The sequence below is a fragment of the Vulpes vulpes genome, chromosome 9, assembly GCF_048418805.1.
Source record: "Vulpes vulpes isolate BD-2025 chromosome 9, VulVul3, whole genome shotgun sequence".
Lineage (NCBI taxonomy): Eukaryota > Metazoa > Chordata > Mammalia > Carnivora > Canidae > Vulpes > Vulpes vulpes.
In genome coordinates, this window is record NC_132788.1 from 96,176,210 (window position 1) to 96,193,728 (window position 17,519).

The 17,519-nt window shown below is 42.4% G+C and overlaps 1 protein-coding gene across 3 annotated transcripts in view; it reads right to left on the reverse strand.

Annotated features, from left to right (window-relative positions):
• LARS2 (leucyl-tRNA synthetase 2, mitochondrial) overlaps window positions 1–17,519 on the reverse strand; it is a 152,789-nt gene that overhangs the window by 118,493 nt on the left and 16,777 nt on the right. For all 3 annotated transcript variants that reach the window (XM_025989262.2, XM_072721091.1, XM_072721092.1), the window contains exons 4-5: window positions 11,212–11,303; window positions 8,948–9,008 (exon numbers count right to left, since the gene is read on the reverse strand). In XM_025989262.2, the coding sequence (XP_025845047.2) occupies window positions 8,948–9,008; window positions 11,212–11,303 (153 nt within the window). The remainder of the gene's footprint in view (window positions 1–8,947; window positions 9,009–11,211; window positions 11,304–17,519) is intronic.

Here is a 17,519-nt window from a genome sequence, read left to right on the forward strand (position 1 = left end):
AGCCTGCTTCTCCCTCTGCCTGTGTATCTGCCTCTGTGTGTGTGTGTCTCATGAATAAATAAATAAATCTTTAAAAAAAAAATGAAGACATGTGCTTCACAACCTCCAGATGACCACAGTCCTGAATACCAACCCTTGAACACCAGCACCAACCTCCCTGTAAACAGATAAGCACTACAGGATGAGCCGCCAATTCACTTCAGCTCCAATAGAGATATCCCCTTCTCCCTCTCACCCAAAGGAAAACCTCCGGAAAAAGGTTAATTTTCTGCCTCTACCAGACAAACTGTTTCACCTCTGGAAGAACTTGAAAGAAGACTCAGAAAGTCACTCTGAGTGCCTGTTACACGTTGTCAAGGCAACCACGGCTCCCAGCTCTCGCTGCGGGAATCTTCCCAACCATGTTTTCAGGCCCTCGCTTGCCCCCAAGTTCTTTTTGTTTTGAGCTATTCTTTAAAGTCTTCTAAAATAAAAACCGTTAAAAATATATCTTTCTACTTTCTTTGAGCCTTCATTACTTCTTGGAGTTTAATCTTTCCTATCAGATGTCTGGTCCTCTATGTAAACAAAATGCCAAGGTTAAGGCCCTTGAAGCAAACATTAATTTTCACTCTTGTAATCATACAAATCAGGCTGCATTTGGAAGTAAACTCATGAAGGTATGGTCCAAAGAGCTTGTGTGTTTTGCACGAAGAGAGGGTGCTGTTCCAAAACCATGATAACAACACGAAGCACCGATGGGTGGGTGGAGAAGGCGCCAAACAAAGACCAGCAGGAGCACAGGAGAAAGATATTTACAAGACAACCAGCGGAATCTGCAAGATGACTGGTACTCCTCCTCGATGTTAGGGGACTGTCATTCACTGCTTCAGCTGTGACAATGGGAATGTGAAGAGGGAAAGGAGCAAAGAGCAAGCCTTCATCTTCGAGCAACACGTACTGAACTCTTTACAGATAAAGTTATCTGACCTCATGCCTGCTACAAAGTAATTCAGAGCAGAAAGTAGGGATGAAGTACTAACTGGTCACGAAACAGCAAACTGTGGAAGCTGGGTTATGAGTGCTTGGAGGTTCTCTATACCAGTCTATTTTTTGGAGTGCAAGCTAGAATTTTTCCATAATGAAAAATTACTCAAAAAACAGAGAAAGAGAGAGAAGAGAAAAAAAAGAGAGAGGGAGAGCTGGAAAGGAAAGCAAGTGAGTCAATGGAAGGAGAGAGAGTGAACAAGGGAATGGAAAAGAGGACAGTGAAAGACAAGAGAGATGGAGAGACCTGTGCATGTGGTGGAGACACCTTGGGTGCCCCAGCAGCCCCCCCTACTTCATGGAGGCTATGTAGCACTGCCAGATAAAATCCGGAGAAGCTCAAAGGCACCAAAAGTCTATCTTAGTAAAAATCCTGATAGAGTGCAATTCTGATGTGCCTCCTGTGCTAGCTCCAAGATAGCCACGCTCCATGCCTTTCTCAGCCTGCTGTGCAGCCTGCCTTCTGCCTTTGGGAAGCTGGGGAAGCGCATTTGCATTCGTTTCATTGGATGACTGTCTTAGGGGGCAGCTATTCTGGAGTTTGCCTGGCCCTACTGGGACCGATGGGCAAAAGTGTCAATCTTATAACTGGACACCAACATGTACAGAAGACTGAACCCAGAAATACAAGGAGGAAATGAGACAAAGGAATTAAAAATCCAATGAAAATGAGTATAAATTAAAATTCCTATGATCTCCACAATAAAGAAACTCAGTGAGAGTCAAGTCTTGATTGCTCCAGTACAGGAGAATAAAAAAAATTAATCCAAACACCGTTTATGCCAAGTCCTGGAATATGTTTCCATTTTGTCTTGTTTTGAATTTATGCTGGAGTATGAATGTGTCACCCCTAGGACTAGTGGATGACCACTGCCAAGGCCATTACCTGAGCCCACGAGAGTAGAACGCAGCCCAAGCCTTCTCTGCAGGAAGGCTGCCAACTCTTCCACAGAGTAAGTGCTCCAGAAGAAGCACGTCCCTGTCTCTCACTGCATAGTCTGGAATTCATTTCCTCTTTATTCTTCCCTTAGTAGATGTTTAGCCATTCAAATTCAGCTTTCGGCTTCTTACTTTCCCTCTTCTCAAGATGACACAAGCTGTTTCAGGAGTAACATCTGAAAAAGTGAAACCCAGCACTGTGCTAACAGCAACGTTTGATTCTCATTCTGGCTCACCAGACATGCCTTAACTCCAGAAGTGTACACATTTTTTTTTAATCCCAAGAATTAAGCCTCTTATGTCAGAATGATAAGAATGTAGCTCAAGAGCTGGACAATTCTAATGGGAGTCCCACCCGGGGAGAGGCAGGAAGAATTAGACCTAGACCCAGGTTTTAAAGTTGACTTTCTCCATCTGGGGAAGAAGCATTTCTGAGCTATCTTATCTTTAAAATATTCTGTTGTCAGCTCCCCATCTGCTGAATTAGCCAGGTTTTATGAGACTTTAGGAATGTCACTTGCAAAGGGCACAGGTCTGCCTTGCCAATTAAATAAACTATTCTTCTACTTCCTGACTTTGCTGCTCCATATGACCAAACAGATTGTAACATTTAATCAAAAAGTACTAGTGTGGGGTGTCTGGGTGGCTCAGTCAGCTAAGTGTCTGTCTTCAAGTCAGGTCATGATCACAGGGTCCTGGGATTGAGCCCCACATTGGGCTCCCTGATCAGTGGGGGGATCTGCTTGTCCCTCTCCCACTGCCTCTCACTCCCCCTGCCGCCTGCCACTCAAGTGCGCATGCTCTCTTAAATAAATACATAAAATCTTAAAAAAAAATAAATGACCAACAGAATATGGGGACAGGGGACTGCACCAGTACTGGGGAACAAAAGAAGGTGTCACCGACATGCCACAAATGTCACGGAATTTTGGCAGATGGAACCATATTGAAGAAAAATACCATAAGCCAAACCGTGCACCACCTCCCAACCTTAAGAACAGGCTGGGTTCTTGAGAAGCTGGGCTCTGCTACCTCTTACTTGAAAGGGCAAAGTCCTGAGGGGACACTGGGCCACAGGACAGATGGAAAGCTCACAAAGTGGACCCCCGTGGCTGTGGTGGTGCAGCGGTACTTCAAGCAGTCACGGTCAGGGGTATTGGTGACATCACAACTCATCCCTGGGTGAGGATCAGACCAAAGGAAAAGATGCACCAGGAACAGTGGATTCCCCAAACCCTTCTGGAATCAGTAATGCAGAGACCATGAAGGAGTGTCCTCCCCCCACCCCTCAGGCTGACAGATCTCTAACTTGATATACCAGTCCAGGTCACTCAGCAAACACAGGAGAAAACCCACAAGGTGTCTGTGAAAAGATCCCAAAACAAACAAGGATAACGCAGACTCCTACTTGTAAAAAGACTCAGTACAGAAAGCAAAAATAAGTTTTCAACAGCATTTCCTTATATTCTCAAAATTTCTGAACATACACGGTCTGTGAAGATGAGATAAGATGGTAAAAGAACAAGAAAATAAAGAAGCTTGAGAAAGAAACTGGGAACTGAATGAGATAAGTAAAAAAAAAATAATGAAATCTAAAAATACAATAGCAAAATTAGTATCTGCATTAGAAACCACACAAAGCAACACTCATCCAATAGAAACTAGACCAGTGATGTGGAAAGCAAACATGAGAAGTTCTTCCACATGGCAGAGAAGAACAAAGGGACCAAGGTCAGGAGGGAGACAGAGAAAACAAAGGAGGACAGCGAGCAGAGCAGGTGTACAGTTCTTGAAAACCAGAGCCCGTAACACTGTCATAGGAAAAGACCCACAACTACAGATCGAAAGGAGTCTTTGAGCACCCAAAATTTAAGTGGAAGGAGTGACACAGGGATATGCTCTGATGAAAACTGGAAGCGGTGGGGGCAGAGACAGGATGAATCCGACAAGCATCAAATGGGGGTATAAGATTACTGCATGTATGAACAAACCTCTGGGTTGGTCTCAGACTTCCCCACCAAAGGTCAGAGGGTCAGAGGCTGGTGGTTACATAAATTCCACAAGGAATTAAGCTGCACAGAACGATTACTACTGAACAGACCCCAGTGACTACATGTAAAACTGATGAAATCTGAATGAGATTCATACTCTAGCTAATAGTTTCCTACCAGTGTCAATTTCCTGCTTTTGCTATTTTATCATATAGTAGTTCTATCAAATGTTATCACTGGGGGGAAGCTGGGTGAAGGGTACCTAGGATCTCTCTGTACTGTCTGGCAACCCCCTGTAATTCTATAATTATTAAAAAAAAAAAAACAAAAAAACGGTCGGCCAAGCATCAAGGTCTACTACAGAAATCTGAAAGAAAGAATGCCATACCCCAGCAAATTGCTGTTCACACATGAAAGCAAAGGACAGTCATTCTCTGTTATGAAGACAACATATGATGTCACAAAAAGCAAGAGTCAGGTTTTTTTAAATGGGCAGACATATGCTCTAAAAAGCTCTCCTGATGAGCATTAAACCAGTTAAGAAGGAGACTTCAATTTGGATAATTGGATGTGATTTAAAAACTAGCAGCAAATACCAAACATAATGTTTAAGAAATAATACATGATCAGAAAAGGTATAATATAAAGAAAAAATTAGGCCTAAAAACTCCTACCAGGGGTGCTTGGGTGGCTCAGTCAGTTAAGCATCCGACTCTTGGTTTTGATTCAGGTCCTGAGATCAAGCCCCATGTTGGGTCCCTGCTCAGTGGAGAATCTGCTTCTCCTTCTCTCTCTCCCTCTCCCCCAGTCATGCTCTCCTTCTCTCTCTCTCTCTCCCCCTCAAATAAATAAATAAATCTTTAAAAAAAAAAAAAAAAAGGAAAGAAAAAACTCCTATCAAAAAAAAAACCCTAGAAAAATAGGTTGTATAAAATGGAAGTGTCACTGCCTCTCAAGTTCCTTATTGCACACAGCAAGCAAAAAATACCTAGTTTTATTTGGTATGTTGATACTAAACACTAAAGAAAAACACTTAAAGCTATCTTTTAGCAGAATAAAAAAAATTTTTTTAATCTCTAGAGGAAAAAAAGAGAAAATTCTAACTGTAAGACACCCATTAAAAAAAATAGATATCTAGGGATCCCTGGGTGGTTCAGCAGTTTAGCACCTGCCTTTGGCCCAGGGTGCGATCCTGGAGTCCCGGGATCGAGTCCCACGTCGGGGTCCCAGCATGGAGCCTATTTCTCCCTCCTCCTGTGTCTCTGCCTCTCTCTCTCTCTCTCTCTCTCATAAATAAATAAATAAATAAATAAATAAGTAAATAAATAAATCTTTTAAAAAAAAGACATCTAAAACTATGTTTTAACTGAGTCTACAAGTGATGTAACAAAAGAATTTGACAGATAAGGGCTAAAAGTTAAAAAAAAAAAAAGTGGACAAAACACATCAAAGAAACAAGACAACAGGGACGCACTGTCACATCAGACAATAAGAGGGAGCCTCTGCAGACTACCAGGTATTAGCATTAAAACCAATCATAAAGCAACTATAATTAAAATATGGGAGTAATAATATCACAAATGGATCAAATGATCAGAAACAGAGCTTTAGTAGTATAATAGCATAAAAGAACTAAGTTATATTTAAGGTAGCCCTTTAAATCAATGAGAAAAGGACCATTTAAAAATAAAAACAAAAAAAATAAAAAATAAAAAAAAATAAAAATAAAAATAAAAACAGAAACAATTGGTTATTTAGAAAAAGTCATTCTTTATCTTCTATACTAAAATAACTCCAGTTGAGTTCAATGTAAAACTTAAACCATAAAAGACTGAGAAGATATGAATGTATCTATCTCAAAGAAGGTCTTTCCAAGTACATATTTGTATGCTAATAACCTCACTATAAACAAAACGCATGGCAAATGACAAACTGAGGAAACATATCTATAAAAAAAATATTATTAAGAAAAGGACAGGGGCACCAGCTGGTTAAGTGTCTGACTCTTCATTTCTGCTCAGGTCATGATCCCAGGGTCATGAGATCTGGCTCCACACTGAGCTCTGGGCTCAGCACAGAGTCTGCTTGAGATTCTCTCTTTCCCTCTCCCTCTGCTCCTTCTGCTGGTGCTCTCTCTCTCTCTCCCTATGTCTATTGCTTAAATAAATAAATAAATAAATAAATAAATAAATAAATAAATAAAGTCTTAAAAAAAAAAGGAAAAAAAAAAGAAAAGAACAAACACTCCTTGCCTATGCAGGCAAAAGACAGGATTAGATCATACACACACACACACACCCTAAATTCAAACATCCATTTAACACATGAAAAACAAAACAAAATGAAACCTCGCTATCATGAATAATGAAAGAAATACAGATGAAAACATCTAATAACTTGAGAGATAAATGGTCTTCAAACCTTCAAATACCGCAAGCCAAATTAAGTTTCCTTCAAGTACCTATCTATGTAAGCCTTAAACTTGTTCGTGGCTTTTTTGAGATTCACATTAAAGAAATAATAGAACATGTTTACCAAGATTTGTGCCCCAAAAGTGGGAGATGAACACAGCAGTCAAATTGGCCAGGTGATTCGCCAAGCCTTACTGCTTGAGTAACCAGCAATAAAATCATGGTAATAAATTTATCTTCATTTCATTTTTTAAAGATTGTATTTTATTATTCATGAGAGACACTCAGAGAGAGGCAGAGACGTAGGCAGAGGGAGAAGCAGGCTCTCTGTAGGGAGCCTGATGTGGGACTCGAACCCAGGACCCTGGGATCACAGCCTGAGCCAAAGGCAGACACTCAACCACTGAGCCACCCAAGTGCCCCAGTATTTTCATTTTAGAGCTTACTATGGACCCAAAGAAATAATTATGCATGCCTAGCCCATGGTAAGTGCTCTGTAACTATTAGAGAGTTGTAGCAGCAGGGGCATATTTATCTACAACATCACACAATAGGTTCAAAATCTCTTTCCTGAAATGCTTGCAGTCAAATGTGCCTCAGAATTAAGACCTTTTTTGGATATCAAAAAGCAAGAGCATATTTATCCAACAAAGTCTAGGAGAATACCCGGCAATCAATTATATTATTATATCTACAGAAAAATATATGAATACTCATTCTAAGTAAGATAAATATCAGTTCAGGTTTTGCAGTCAAGTGAGTTAAAAAAATTTTTTTAGTTTTTAGAGCTTTCTGGACTTTAGATTTGCACAGAAGGGATTGAGAACCCATATTTATAAGAGAAACATTAAAATCTATCTAAATGTATGGTAATAAGAAGTAAGTTACATAAGTTATAATATGTCATAAGATGGAAAACTATACCTCTATAAAGTCAGTTTTTCAAAGAATATTTAATAAAATGAGAAAATGTTCATGAATGGTAGGTGTAAAAAAAAGATAAAAATACGCATTATGGATTTAACTCTGCCAAAGTAAATTACATAGATGTTTATAATTCCAGAATAAAAGATACAAAGAACTATACCGGGATGTTAAATTAGCTGCACTGACTTACACTCTTTAGATTTTTCTGTACTTTCTAATCTTCTAAAATAATCAAGAAAATAATACACTAATATTTTGAGCCATTTATGGCTGATGTTCCTATGCAGGACTAGAGGGTTAACAAGTCCATCTCTGCCCTCAAGGAACCTAGAATCTCAGCTCTGGAGAGCTCTGGGCAGTATTCAGCTCTCTCTGCAACAGACTGCATTTCATCAGTAATTCCCGGCTGACATCCTGGGACAATGTGACCAGGGCACCAGGACTTTTTCACCCCTTCACCAAATGAACAACTGAGGTGACCCTGCAAATCAAGTCAGTGGTAAAAATGGCATCGGTGGTACAATTAGAACTTGATTCAACTCATGACCTTATCTAAGGAAGCTACCAAAAAACAAACAAAAAGGACTGTTCGGATGTGTTTGCTTTTTCTCACTGTATTCATCAAATCTCAATTATCTAAAAAATTGCTGGAGGAGGAGGAAAAGATTGTATTTGGATTTGTTCCAGGTGCTTCTCATGAGGAAGAGGATGTGAACTTGAACTTGACAGGCCCAGTAATGAAAACCTCAATCATTTTGTGGAACATGGGATGCTAGAAGGGTTTATGACACTAGAAGGGTCCCTTATTTATTTATTTATTTATTCATTCATTCATTCATTCATTCATTCATTCATTCATTCATAGAGACACACAAGGGGGGGGTGTGGAGAGGCAGAGGGAGAAGCAGGCTCCACACAGGGAGCCCAATGTGGGACTCGATACCGGGTCTCCAGGATCATGACCCCGGCCAAAGGCGGCGCTAAACTGCTGGGCCACCGGGCCTGGCCTAGAAGGGTCTCTCTTACCAAACAGGCCACCAGTGTCTAAGGGGGTGGGCCTTCAGCCACAGTGTGCAAGGGCTCAGTTCCCAGTTACCTGAGTGTTCCTAACACCCAGGTGGTATCCATGAACTCCTCCCATGTCTAGAATTCTCCACTGGCTTAATACACAGCTCAAAAGTATTTTACACCAAAATGCTATTTGTGACATAATCATTATAGGCTGTTATCAGACCCAATTTGGAACTTGGAATGCAGATAAATAAATGGTCAGTCAACTCAACACCTATTCACCCCAAAAAACCAGAGAGGCTGATAATTAATCACATTAATATAGATTACACTAGTCTTTTTAAAATATTGCAAAGAGGAAAAATCCATTTGTGTGAGGCTTTTGATACCCATAAATTCTAGCCAGCTGTGGAGTTAAATAAGAAGTTAACTCTCTTCACTTAATCCTACAGAAAATGACTTGTGGGCAGGCAGACTGTCCTCTGGGAATACTTTTTCATTTGTGGAATGCTAATCCTTCCCATCTCTCCCTCCCCTTCTCCCAACCCAAAGAGGAGAAATGTGAAGTAAGTGTACATGGTTCCCCATGGAAGGGCGACCTTCATAAAAAGGAAAACTTTCCAGGATAAAGGGCTGACTTACCCTATCCCAGCTGAAACACAGGCCCAGTCGATCAAGCTGCTTCCTCATGTGTTCAATATTACTGTGAAATGGAGGGAAGAAAGTTTGGTTTTCAGAAGACAGAAGCCACAGACAATTAACACTTTGAGGATATGAAGGGAAAGTAAAAGTCTAGGTTATTCAAAAGGGCTTCCAATGTTGTTTTGCCCTGGGGAAAAAAAATCAGTAAGACTCAACGAAAATATCAGTGTATTAGAAGATATCTATTTGGATTCATCCAGAATCTACTAGAAACCACAGTGGTCTTTGGCCCTGGGGACTGGCTCTTCCTCTGGCTGTGATAGGCAACCCCTGTGGTATGTGCACTCCTGGCCCTTCCCTATGTCTGTATTCCATGCAAATGTAAGCCAAGCATTTACAAGTTTAAAATCAGCTGAAGAAAAAAACCCTAATGTACAAATTGTGGGAATCCAAAAGAAACCCGCTTTCGGGTTTATTGGTCAAAACCTAAAATCTAAAACTATTCAATAATTGAGATAGGGGGAGAAAAGCAAATTAATCAACTTTATTATGAAATGAAATAAGGGAATACGTTTTTTTCTTTCCCCTTGGTAATCTCTGCTTAGCCAACAATAGTTTATTTTCGGCCAGGCTTCGTGCTAGACATTTTGCAGAAAAGTGCCTACTATGGACAATGTTTGTGTCTCCCCCAGAGTTTGTATGTTGAAACCTAATTTCCAAAGTGATGGTATCTGGAAGTGAGGACTTTGGAAGGTGACAAGATCATGTGGGGGAAGCCCTCTCGAATGGAAGCAGTGCCTTTATGAAAGAGACTCCAGAGAGCTTCGCTTCCCCTCTGCCACGTAGGTACACAGAGAAGATGGCCACCTGTGAACCAGGAAGGGGCTCCTCTCCAGATACCAAATCTGCAGGTGCCTTGGTCTTGGACTTCCCAGGCTCTAGAACTATGAGAAAGAAATGTTTGTTGTTTATAAGCTACCCAGACTATGGCATTTGTGTTATAGCAGCCAACTAAGATGGACTATCCCTCATTTACAGACAAATAAACTGAAGCAAAGAAACGTTAAGTAGTTTCCTCAAGGTGATTAGCTACCAAGAAGGCAGGATTTGCACTGAGGTGGCCTGATTCAGGGGCCATCTTCTAAACCACTATTTTTTCTGTGGAGGGGTTGGCAAACTTCTGCAAAGGGCCAGATGGTAAATGTTTTCAGCTTTGTGAGCCATATGGTTTATCACAGCTACTTGACTCTGCCCCTGTATCATGAAAGCAGCCATGGGCAATATGTAAACAAATGGGTATGACTGTGTTCCAATAAACCTTTATTTACAAAATCAGGCAGGGCCGAATATGGCCCATGGGGCCTAGTTTGCTAATCCTCCATCTAGCTTTACATCAATTTTGTGCCATCTTTGGTCCACTTTATTTGATTATCTTTTCTTTCTTTTTTCATTACTCCCAAGTAATCGAGAATTAACCATAACTGAGAAAGTGGTAACTAGGGGTTAGGAGAAAAAAAGAGAAGTGAATGGTACAATGGATGTTTCTACAAAGTAGCCTCGGGCAAAATAAAGCAAAGGGAGGTCAAAGACAATTGAGATAGGCTCTGGAATTGCCCTTCTAGATCTCTTGAGGCATGGAGTGGGGAAAGGCCCCCAGATCTTTGTGAAAGAGGCTGGTAGAGTGAGCCCAGAACATTCCGCTGGGTTCTGGTGTGAGGGATGGGCACTGCTGGCCGACATGTACATGGAAGCCTGAGGCACAGGTGGAATTGGGGATGTGTCCCCCTTGGAGAAGGCCATATTCAAAATACACTGGCCATATATTTCTAACTGAATGTCTAAGTTTCCATTGTTCTAGAATGGTGAAGGCAAACATTAACAGAATTTTCTGAGAAAATTACAATGTGGAATTTGGATATAGCTCACATTGTGGTCAAGCGGATGAGAAACACTATAGAAATTTAACAAATGCAACCCTGTCCTTCTTTTTCCTTCCAAATGCAAATACCCAGGGGAAGAATAACTTTATAACAACAAAGCATCAAAATGAACACATTCCGAATGAATACCCAGAACCTTCTCTGGGACTTCTCAGTTAAGAATACAGCAAGCTAAAAGACAAATGCCAATATACATAATCCTGCTCATCGCTTGGCAGACAGCAATGTTTTGTTTGCTTCACTATCTGTTTCTCAGGCACAGAGTTAAACATTTTTTTAAGGTTTCTGTAATGGAAGTATTTGAAGACGCCTGTAAATACATACCTTTGCGTCCAACTTTCTGGATGTAGATTCCTCTCAATCGCTGCATTTTCAGCAGGCAGTCCAAATGCATCCCATCCCATGGGGTTGATGACCTAGCACCCGGAAGAGAAACATCAGCCATGGCAGATTGCTAACACCTCTATCCATATTCTTCTGGGTCATAAACAGGCATTCTCTCCTACCAACATGTCATATCCCTTTCTGGACGACTCTAGACTATGCTTCTGAAAGCCAGCTGACTACCATGACAAATGCAGAGGAGAGCATATAGAACGTTACACACCAAGGTGCCCATAGCAGTTATCTCTGAGTAGACTCACCTTCATGACTACTCTTTACTTTCTTACTCCTGTCTGTATTATCTATAATGAAACCAAATCGTTTATCTAAAATTACAGTTTTTTAAAAATTCAATAATATGTACATGTAAAAATGCATAGGCATTTAAAATGCTCACCTCATAGTACTTTCTTCCAGTTGAGGAGCTGGGCCATCCAAAATGGTAGCCACTGGCCACATGTGATTATATAAATTTAAACTTAAATTAAAATAAAAAATTCAGTTCCTCAGTCATGCTAGCCACCTTTCAAGAGTGCAACAGGCACTTCAAATCACTTCTGTAAGATGTACCCATTCCCTGAAGAAGCAGCCTAAAATCTTAGAGCTCAAAAGGCTTTGATATGTCCTCCAGGCCTAACCCCCTTTCATTGGACAGTTTAAGCAACAAGGGCCTCGCAAGAGTGAGCAGCCTAGCCACATCACAGCAGTAGCAATTACCTTCAGCCAGGATGGGCCAGTAAGACATTCATTCTGCAAATGGACAACAGTTACAGCTCAGCTGGCAGCTCCTGTCAACCTATTTTACGTGAATGGGAACAATGGCTTGAAACACATACTGTGGCACCAAGGGACAGCCTTGTTTGTAATCATATAGACAGCCTGAGCTTGTTCACACACAAGCTGCATTTCCTTGGGATAATGACGAATACTCAGAGGCACATGAGACCTGGGGGCGTGGGCTACTGTGGCAGCCACTGTCATCTGCTACCCTCGTAGGCAGCACCCACAACACGGCACATCACTGGTTCCCCCCACAATATTTCAGCGGTGTCACTGGCCAGAGGTATTACGGAGGCCATCTGACAGCAGGGAGGCAGACGTCTTGACCTCACACACATCCTTACCCCTTTACCTTCCTGAACGTGAGTTATTCATGACAGCTGTCTGCAGCACATTGGTGCCAGGTGTTGGAAGTTCTTAACCAAACCAAATGGACCATGAGCTTCAAAGGGCCAGTCATCTACTTGGCCTTCTTTTCCATAAAAGAGGCCCAGTGGTTCTGTCCTGCATAATTAATGACTCATATCAGGTGCTCCACTTCAAAGTAGTCCAGCTGTTCCTGCCACAGCTGGCCAAAGCAGGGGTAGCCCGGGAGAGAAGGCAGCCACTGGGAACCCTGGGTGGGAAGAGCCCTGCCTCTGTCCTGGGCAAGGACACACTGCCTAATAGATCTGGCCATAGTAGGGGTGGTGGTGAGTCTGACCCACTCAGATCTGCTTTCCAGAAGAGATATAGGCCTGGTGAACAAACAGCACTGTGGAGTGCTCCAGCTGGCTACTGCCACAGGGGAGGCTGGGAAGCCTTGGATGTCCAGGCAAAGATGACATGATTCCCAGGCTGTCCCACGTTCAGCCCTGCATCCGTACACCTCCTGAGTTCAGTGAGAATAGGGTCCTTCCTTTCTCCTTTACAGGATGTTTCTCAAAGTCCAGACAAAATACGAGCTTACTTTAACACATGGAACAACACAGTACATGATACATAAAAGCAAAGCTGACTCTCCCCCCTGGCGCCAACCCCCATTCTCAGCTCTTTGACTTAACTGGTAACACCAGCCTCTGTATCCCTCCACATCTTTCTTCTCACTCAAGCACAGATATACAAACATATGTACATATACATAGGAGCTGGCTGGTTTATTTTGGAAACAACCTGTTATACACTATTTTAAGATCTGCTTTTTTTTTTTCATTTAACATATCATGGACATCTGTACAAACGATGTAAGTATATGTGTGTGTACACCTATGTGCTTGTGTATGGCCTTTTAAAACATCCTAACATTCCCCAGGTATATCTGCTGTTTGTAGTTTTAGGAACTTGACCAGATACAACCCAATCCAGTTGATCTTTCAGATCCAAGGTCTCTCTTCCTCCTGCTAAATGGGACAGACCCAGGACGCCTGGGTAGCTCAGCGGTTGAGCGTCTGCCTTTAGCTCAGGGCGTGATCCCAGGGTCCAGGAATCGAGTCCCACATTGGGCTCCCTGCATGGAGCCTGCTTCTCCCTCTGCCTGTGTCTCTGCCTCTCTCTGTGTGTCTCTCATGAATAAATGAATAAAATCTTAAAACATAAATAAGTAAAAAAAAAAAATTAAAAATAAATAAATAAAATAAATGGGACAGACCCAAAATGCTTCATCCTTCCAGGTGGTGTCCTTCCCCTTCAGGAAACTGCTCTTCCTCCAACTTCACACAGTCTTGCTGGGGGCTGCCAATCACAAAACCCACCCCTCTGGTTACACATGCCTGAATGCTGCTTCCCTGGGCTTGTCTGTTGTCTGCAGGGGGTGGGTGTAGGGGTGGAGGTGGGAGGCAACAAAGATCAGAAAAAGGACAACACACTCACTTTACTCATTTCTCCTTGGCCCAGAGGAACAAGGAGATGAGACGGGGACTCTGGGTGACCCCACCCTCCACCTAGTAGAGGTATCTAAGAAAACAGAGCTGGTATGGGGACAAAGACTGGGGATACCCACATGGTTCCAGGACCTGTCCTGGTCCCCAAGGGCTTCCGACACTACCTCTGATTCTGTGAACTACACCAGAGTCTATAAAAACAAACACTCCCCCCCAACCCCCTTGTGGCTTAAGCTGGTCTGAGCTGGGGGCTGCAGTCTCTGGTAGCCAAGAATCCTGAGCAAAACAAACATCTTTCAGGAAACAGCTGTCTCTTCAGCATTGCTTAATCCATAGATGAGAAACATTCCCTTGTATTAACTATTAAGCTTCATAATTTTTTCTCTTTTTCTTTAATTTCCAAAAGCTAAAAAAAAAAAAAAAATTCAATCAACCAATCAATCACATGTTGGAGATTTGTGCTGGATTATTAGAAAGTTCTGCAGTACTTCCATAGACTATACAAGAGCAAGTGTGATTTCCAGCTGTGCTTTAATTCTCCTGGGGCTGCTTCACTGGAGGAAAAATGTAACTGTTGTGTAACTGCTCCAGGAGAAAGGAGAAAACTTAATTACCCTTGGTTTCTTTGTTGGAAGTGCCAAAATAACACTGGTTCAATGCTCCTGCCTATCAACATTCTGTTAGATGCTGTCCATATTTTTAAATAAAGTCAATACAGAGGCCATCACAAAAACGGGTCTGGATTTACGTAATATTTTTCTATTTTTGTTTTCAGATGAAATTCACATGAAAAGATATTCTTAGCCCACATGTTATGTTCCCAAGCTGTCTATGAAAATCAAGTTAGAAAATCTTAAAGCTTCTTAATATTCCATTCTTACCAAAAAGCGACAAAAAAGCAAACGCCTGCCCTAGAATACAGACTGTGGGAAGGCCTCTTTGCATCCTGAAGTCAGAAGAGTTCTCTCCACTATGGGCCAAGTCACTGGAATAAACGTTCCCGTGAGCCAATTTCTATGGAACAGGAGAGGGGTCCCATCACTCCTCTACCTGGGTTTCCAGAGCCTCCGGGACCAAGTGCAGAACTCGCTCTAGTGCTAGGAGAGGATTCACCGCCGTCAAGCAGGAACCCAGTAAAGCCTGTAACAGGATCATGAAAATACCAAAGCCTGTCCCTTTCTCCGAGGCAACAAATTCTATTTGTTGAACAAACTGTCACAGCCCCTTGATAGTAAAGATACCACGTCACGTGCTTCTTTTGCCAGCCTCCTTCACCACTTGGTCTCTTAGACATCGTCCACATGGAATACCTCCAATGTAGACCCAGGATGCCTGCCTTCTTGCCTGTGATTTCCTGTGGCCAAGACTATCCAAAACATTCACTGGAAGGAATTCCAAACTCTCCTTTTTGGTTCTCAAATTCCTCCTCCTTTCTCCCTATCACCCTAACTTGGTTTAACCTTTACAGCTAGGGCTACCCAATCCCTCTTAATTCCCTAGGCATTAACTCTTCTTGGACATGAGTGCTTTCTGTAGAAAAGGAATCATAAAAAAAGTCTTAGTAGCTTTAACTTGGAAATCTATTAAATTAAATTTCCAGTGTGTGAAAAACCATCACTTCCAGCTGCTCTTCTAACACTCTTTTACACATTTAAAATTAAGTGAGAAGCTGAGAGGGACAGTGGAACAACCCCCAAATCCGGAAGAGCGGGAGGACCCCGCCACCACCCCTAGACTGAAAGAGGAATTAAGTGGGAAGCAGAAGTAACAGAGCTCCACGCCTGAGGTCATGAAACTGAAATACAGGGGTCTGCCCAGACGGAACTAGATTCCTGAAGAAGATGCTGACCAGGGCAGACAGAGGGAAATTCTCCAGCTTCTCCTTTCCTCCTGCACGCCAGGCTTGCCAGAATTTCTTCTTGTCCAAAACCAGCTGGAGGCCAGCTGCCACCAGGGCTTGGGAAACCTGGTCTGCAGGGGTCTGTCCTTCTGCTCTGTGGGGGTCAGAGCAAAGCAGTGGGTGGAGCTGACAGCCAACGGGCCAAGGGCCGGCCCGGGAACCTCAAACCTACCACAATTTGAGATGTCAAAGGGGAGTCAAGGCCAGCCACTGTCAAAGGGCAAACAAAGGAATCAGAAACCTGGCAACTCAAACCAAGGTTGGGCAGAAGGTAAGGCCTGGGAGCTGGGACTAGGCCAGTCTCTGGTGTGGACAGAATCACGTGCCCAGGGCTCACCCTGACAGGGCCTTTTGCTGCCTCGCGAGTTGAGCTGTGGACATCTCAGGGTTAGCAGGCAGGGTGGATGGCAAGTAGACTATAAAAAAAGGATATAGGAGAGAGCACGGTTACATAGGACAACATGCAGATGAGGTTCTGAAGGGATATACACTGGAACATGCCAGGGGTCACTGCCCAGAAGAGCCGGTCCTGGAGGGGGTAGGCAAAGGAGACTCTAGCCTCATCTATGTCATATTTCTTCTTCTTTTTTAAAAAAGACTTTATTTATTTATTCATGAGAGACACAGAGAGAGAGGCAGAGACATAGGCAGAGGGAGAAGCAGGCTCCCTGTGGGGAGCCTGATGTGGGACTTGATCCCAGAACCCCGGGATCATGCCCTGAGCCAAAGGCAGACGCTCAACCACTGAGCCACTAAGGTATCTCATATTTCTTCTTTTTAAAGGGAGGAATATGGGATGTTATGTGCAATTTAAAAAGACATTTTTTAAGAAAGAAAAAAAAGAACAGGCAAAGATACAGTTCTTCCTCCAACACAGGAAGTTAAGATCAAGTAGAGGTAAGAAAACTTTTAAGGTAAAAAGGAAGGAAGCTGGGGCAGCTGATCATCTGCCTTCCTGATGGCAAGAGGAAGAGCACAGCTGTTACTACAGAAGGGCCAACCTATTCCCTAGGAATGACCAGCTTTCTCCCCTTTTCATCATAAAACAAAACTTTACGGTTGAAACCAATTGAAACCAATTCAGCTTCGAGCTGAGAGCAACCATGGTTACTGCTTCTCAAAAAATTGCTATTTTCAGAGAGTGTCATGGTTTCTCTGGAGTAGATTCAACACTTTATTTCCAAGAAATGAGAAGCACAACATTTAATTTTGTTTAGCAAGTGTAATAACCCATCATTATTATAGACTGAGGATCAAAGTCCTCAAGCGAGGACTTCAGAGTAAAAAACCTGAATGACAATACCTAGACCCAAACCAGAAGACCTCCTCTGCGAAGGTGGAGAGATGTGACAAGCAGATAAATCAGCCAGTTTCTAATCAAGACACTGGACCAGCAATTCATTCCTCCCTTCAAATTACATCGGAGAGGATAAGCCCTGGAAATCCACTCTCCACTTTTAGAAGCTGCAGAGAGTCAAAAATTTGAAAACTAAATGCCCTGCTATGCACCCTCTGGACACTTCATATACACTTGTTGAGGCTGGCAGGCTGAAAATTGATGAAACATTTGTTATCATTCACTTGCTAAGAACTCCCTCCGCTTCCTGATATTTGGGGGTAATCACATTATGATCATGCAGCAGCAAGACACAGAGCCTCAATTACTTCCTCCTCCACAGTGACTAGCAAAAAGGCTCAAGCAGAAAACC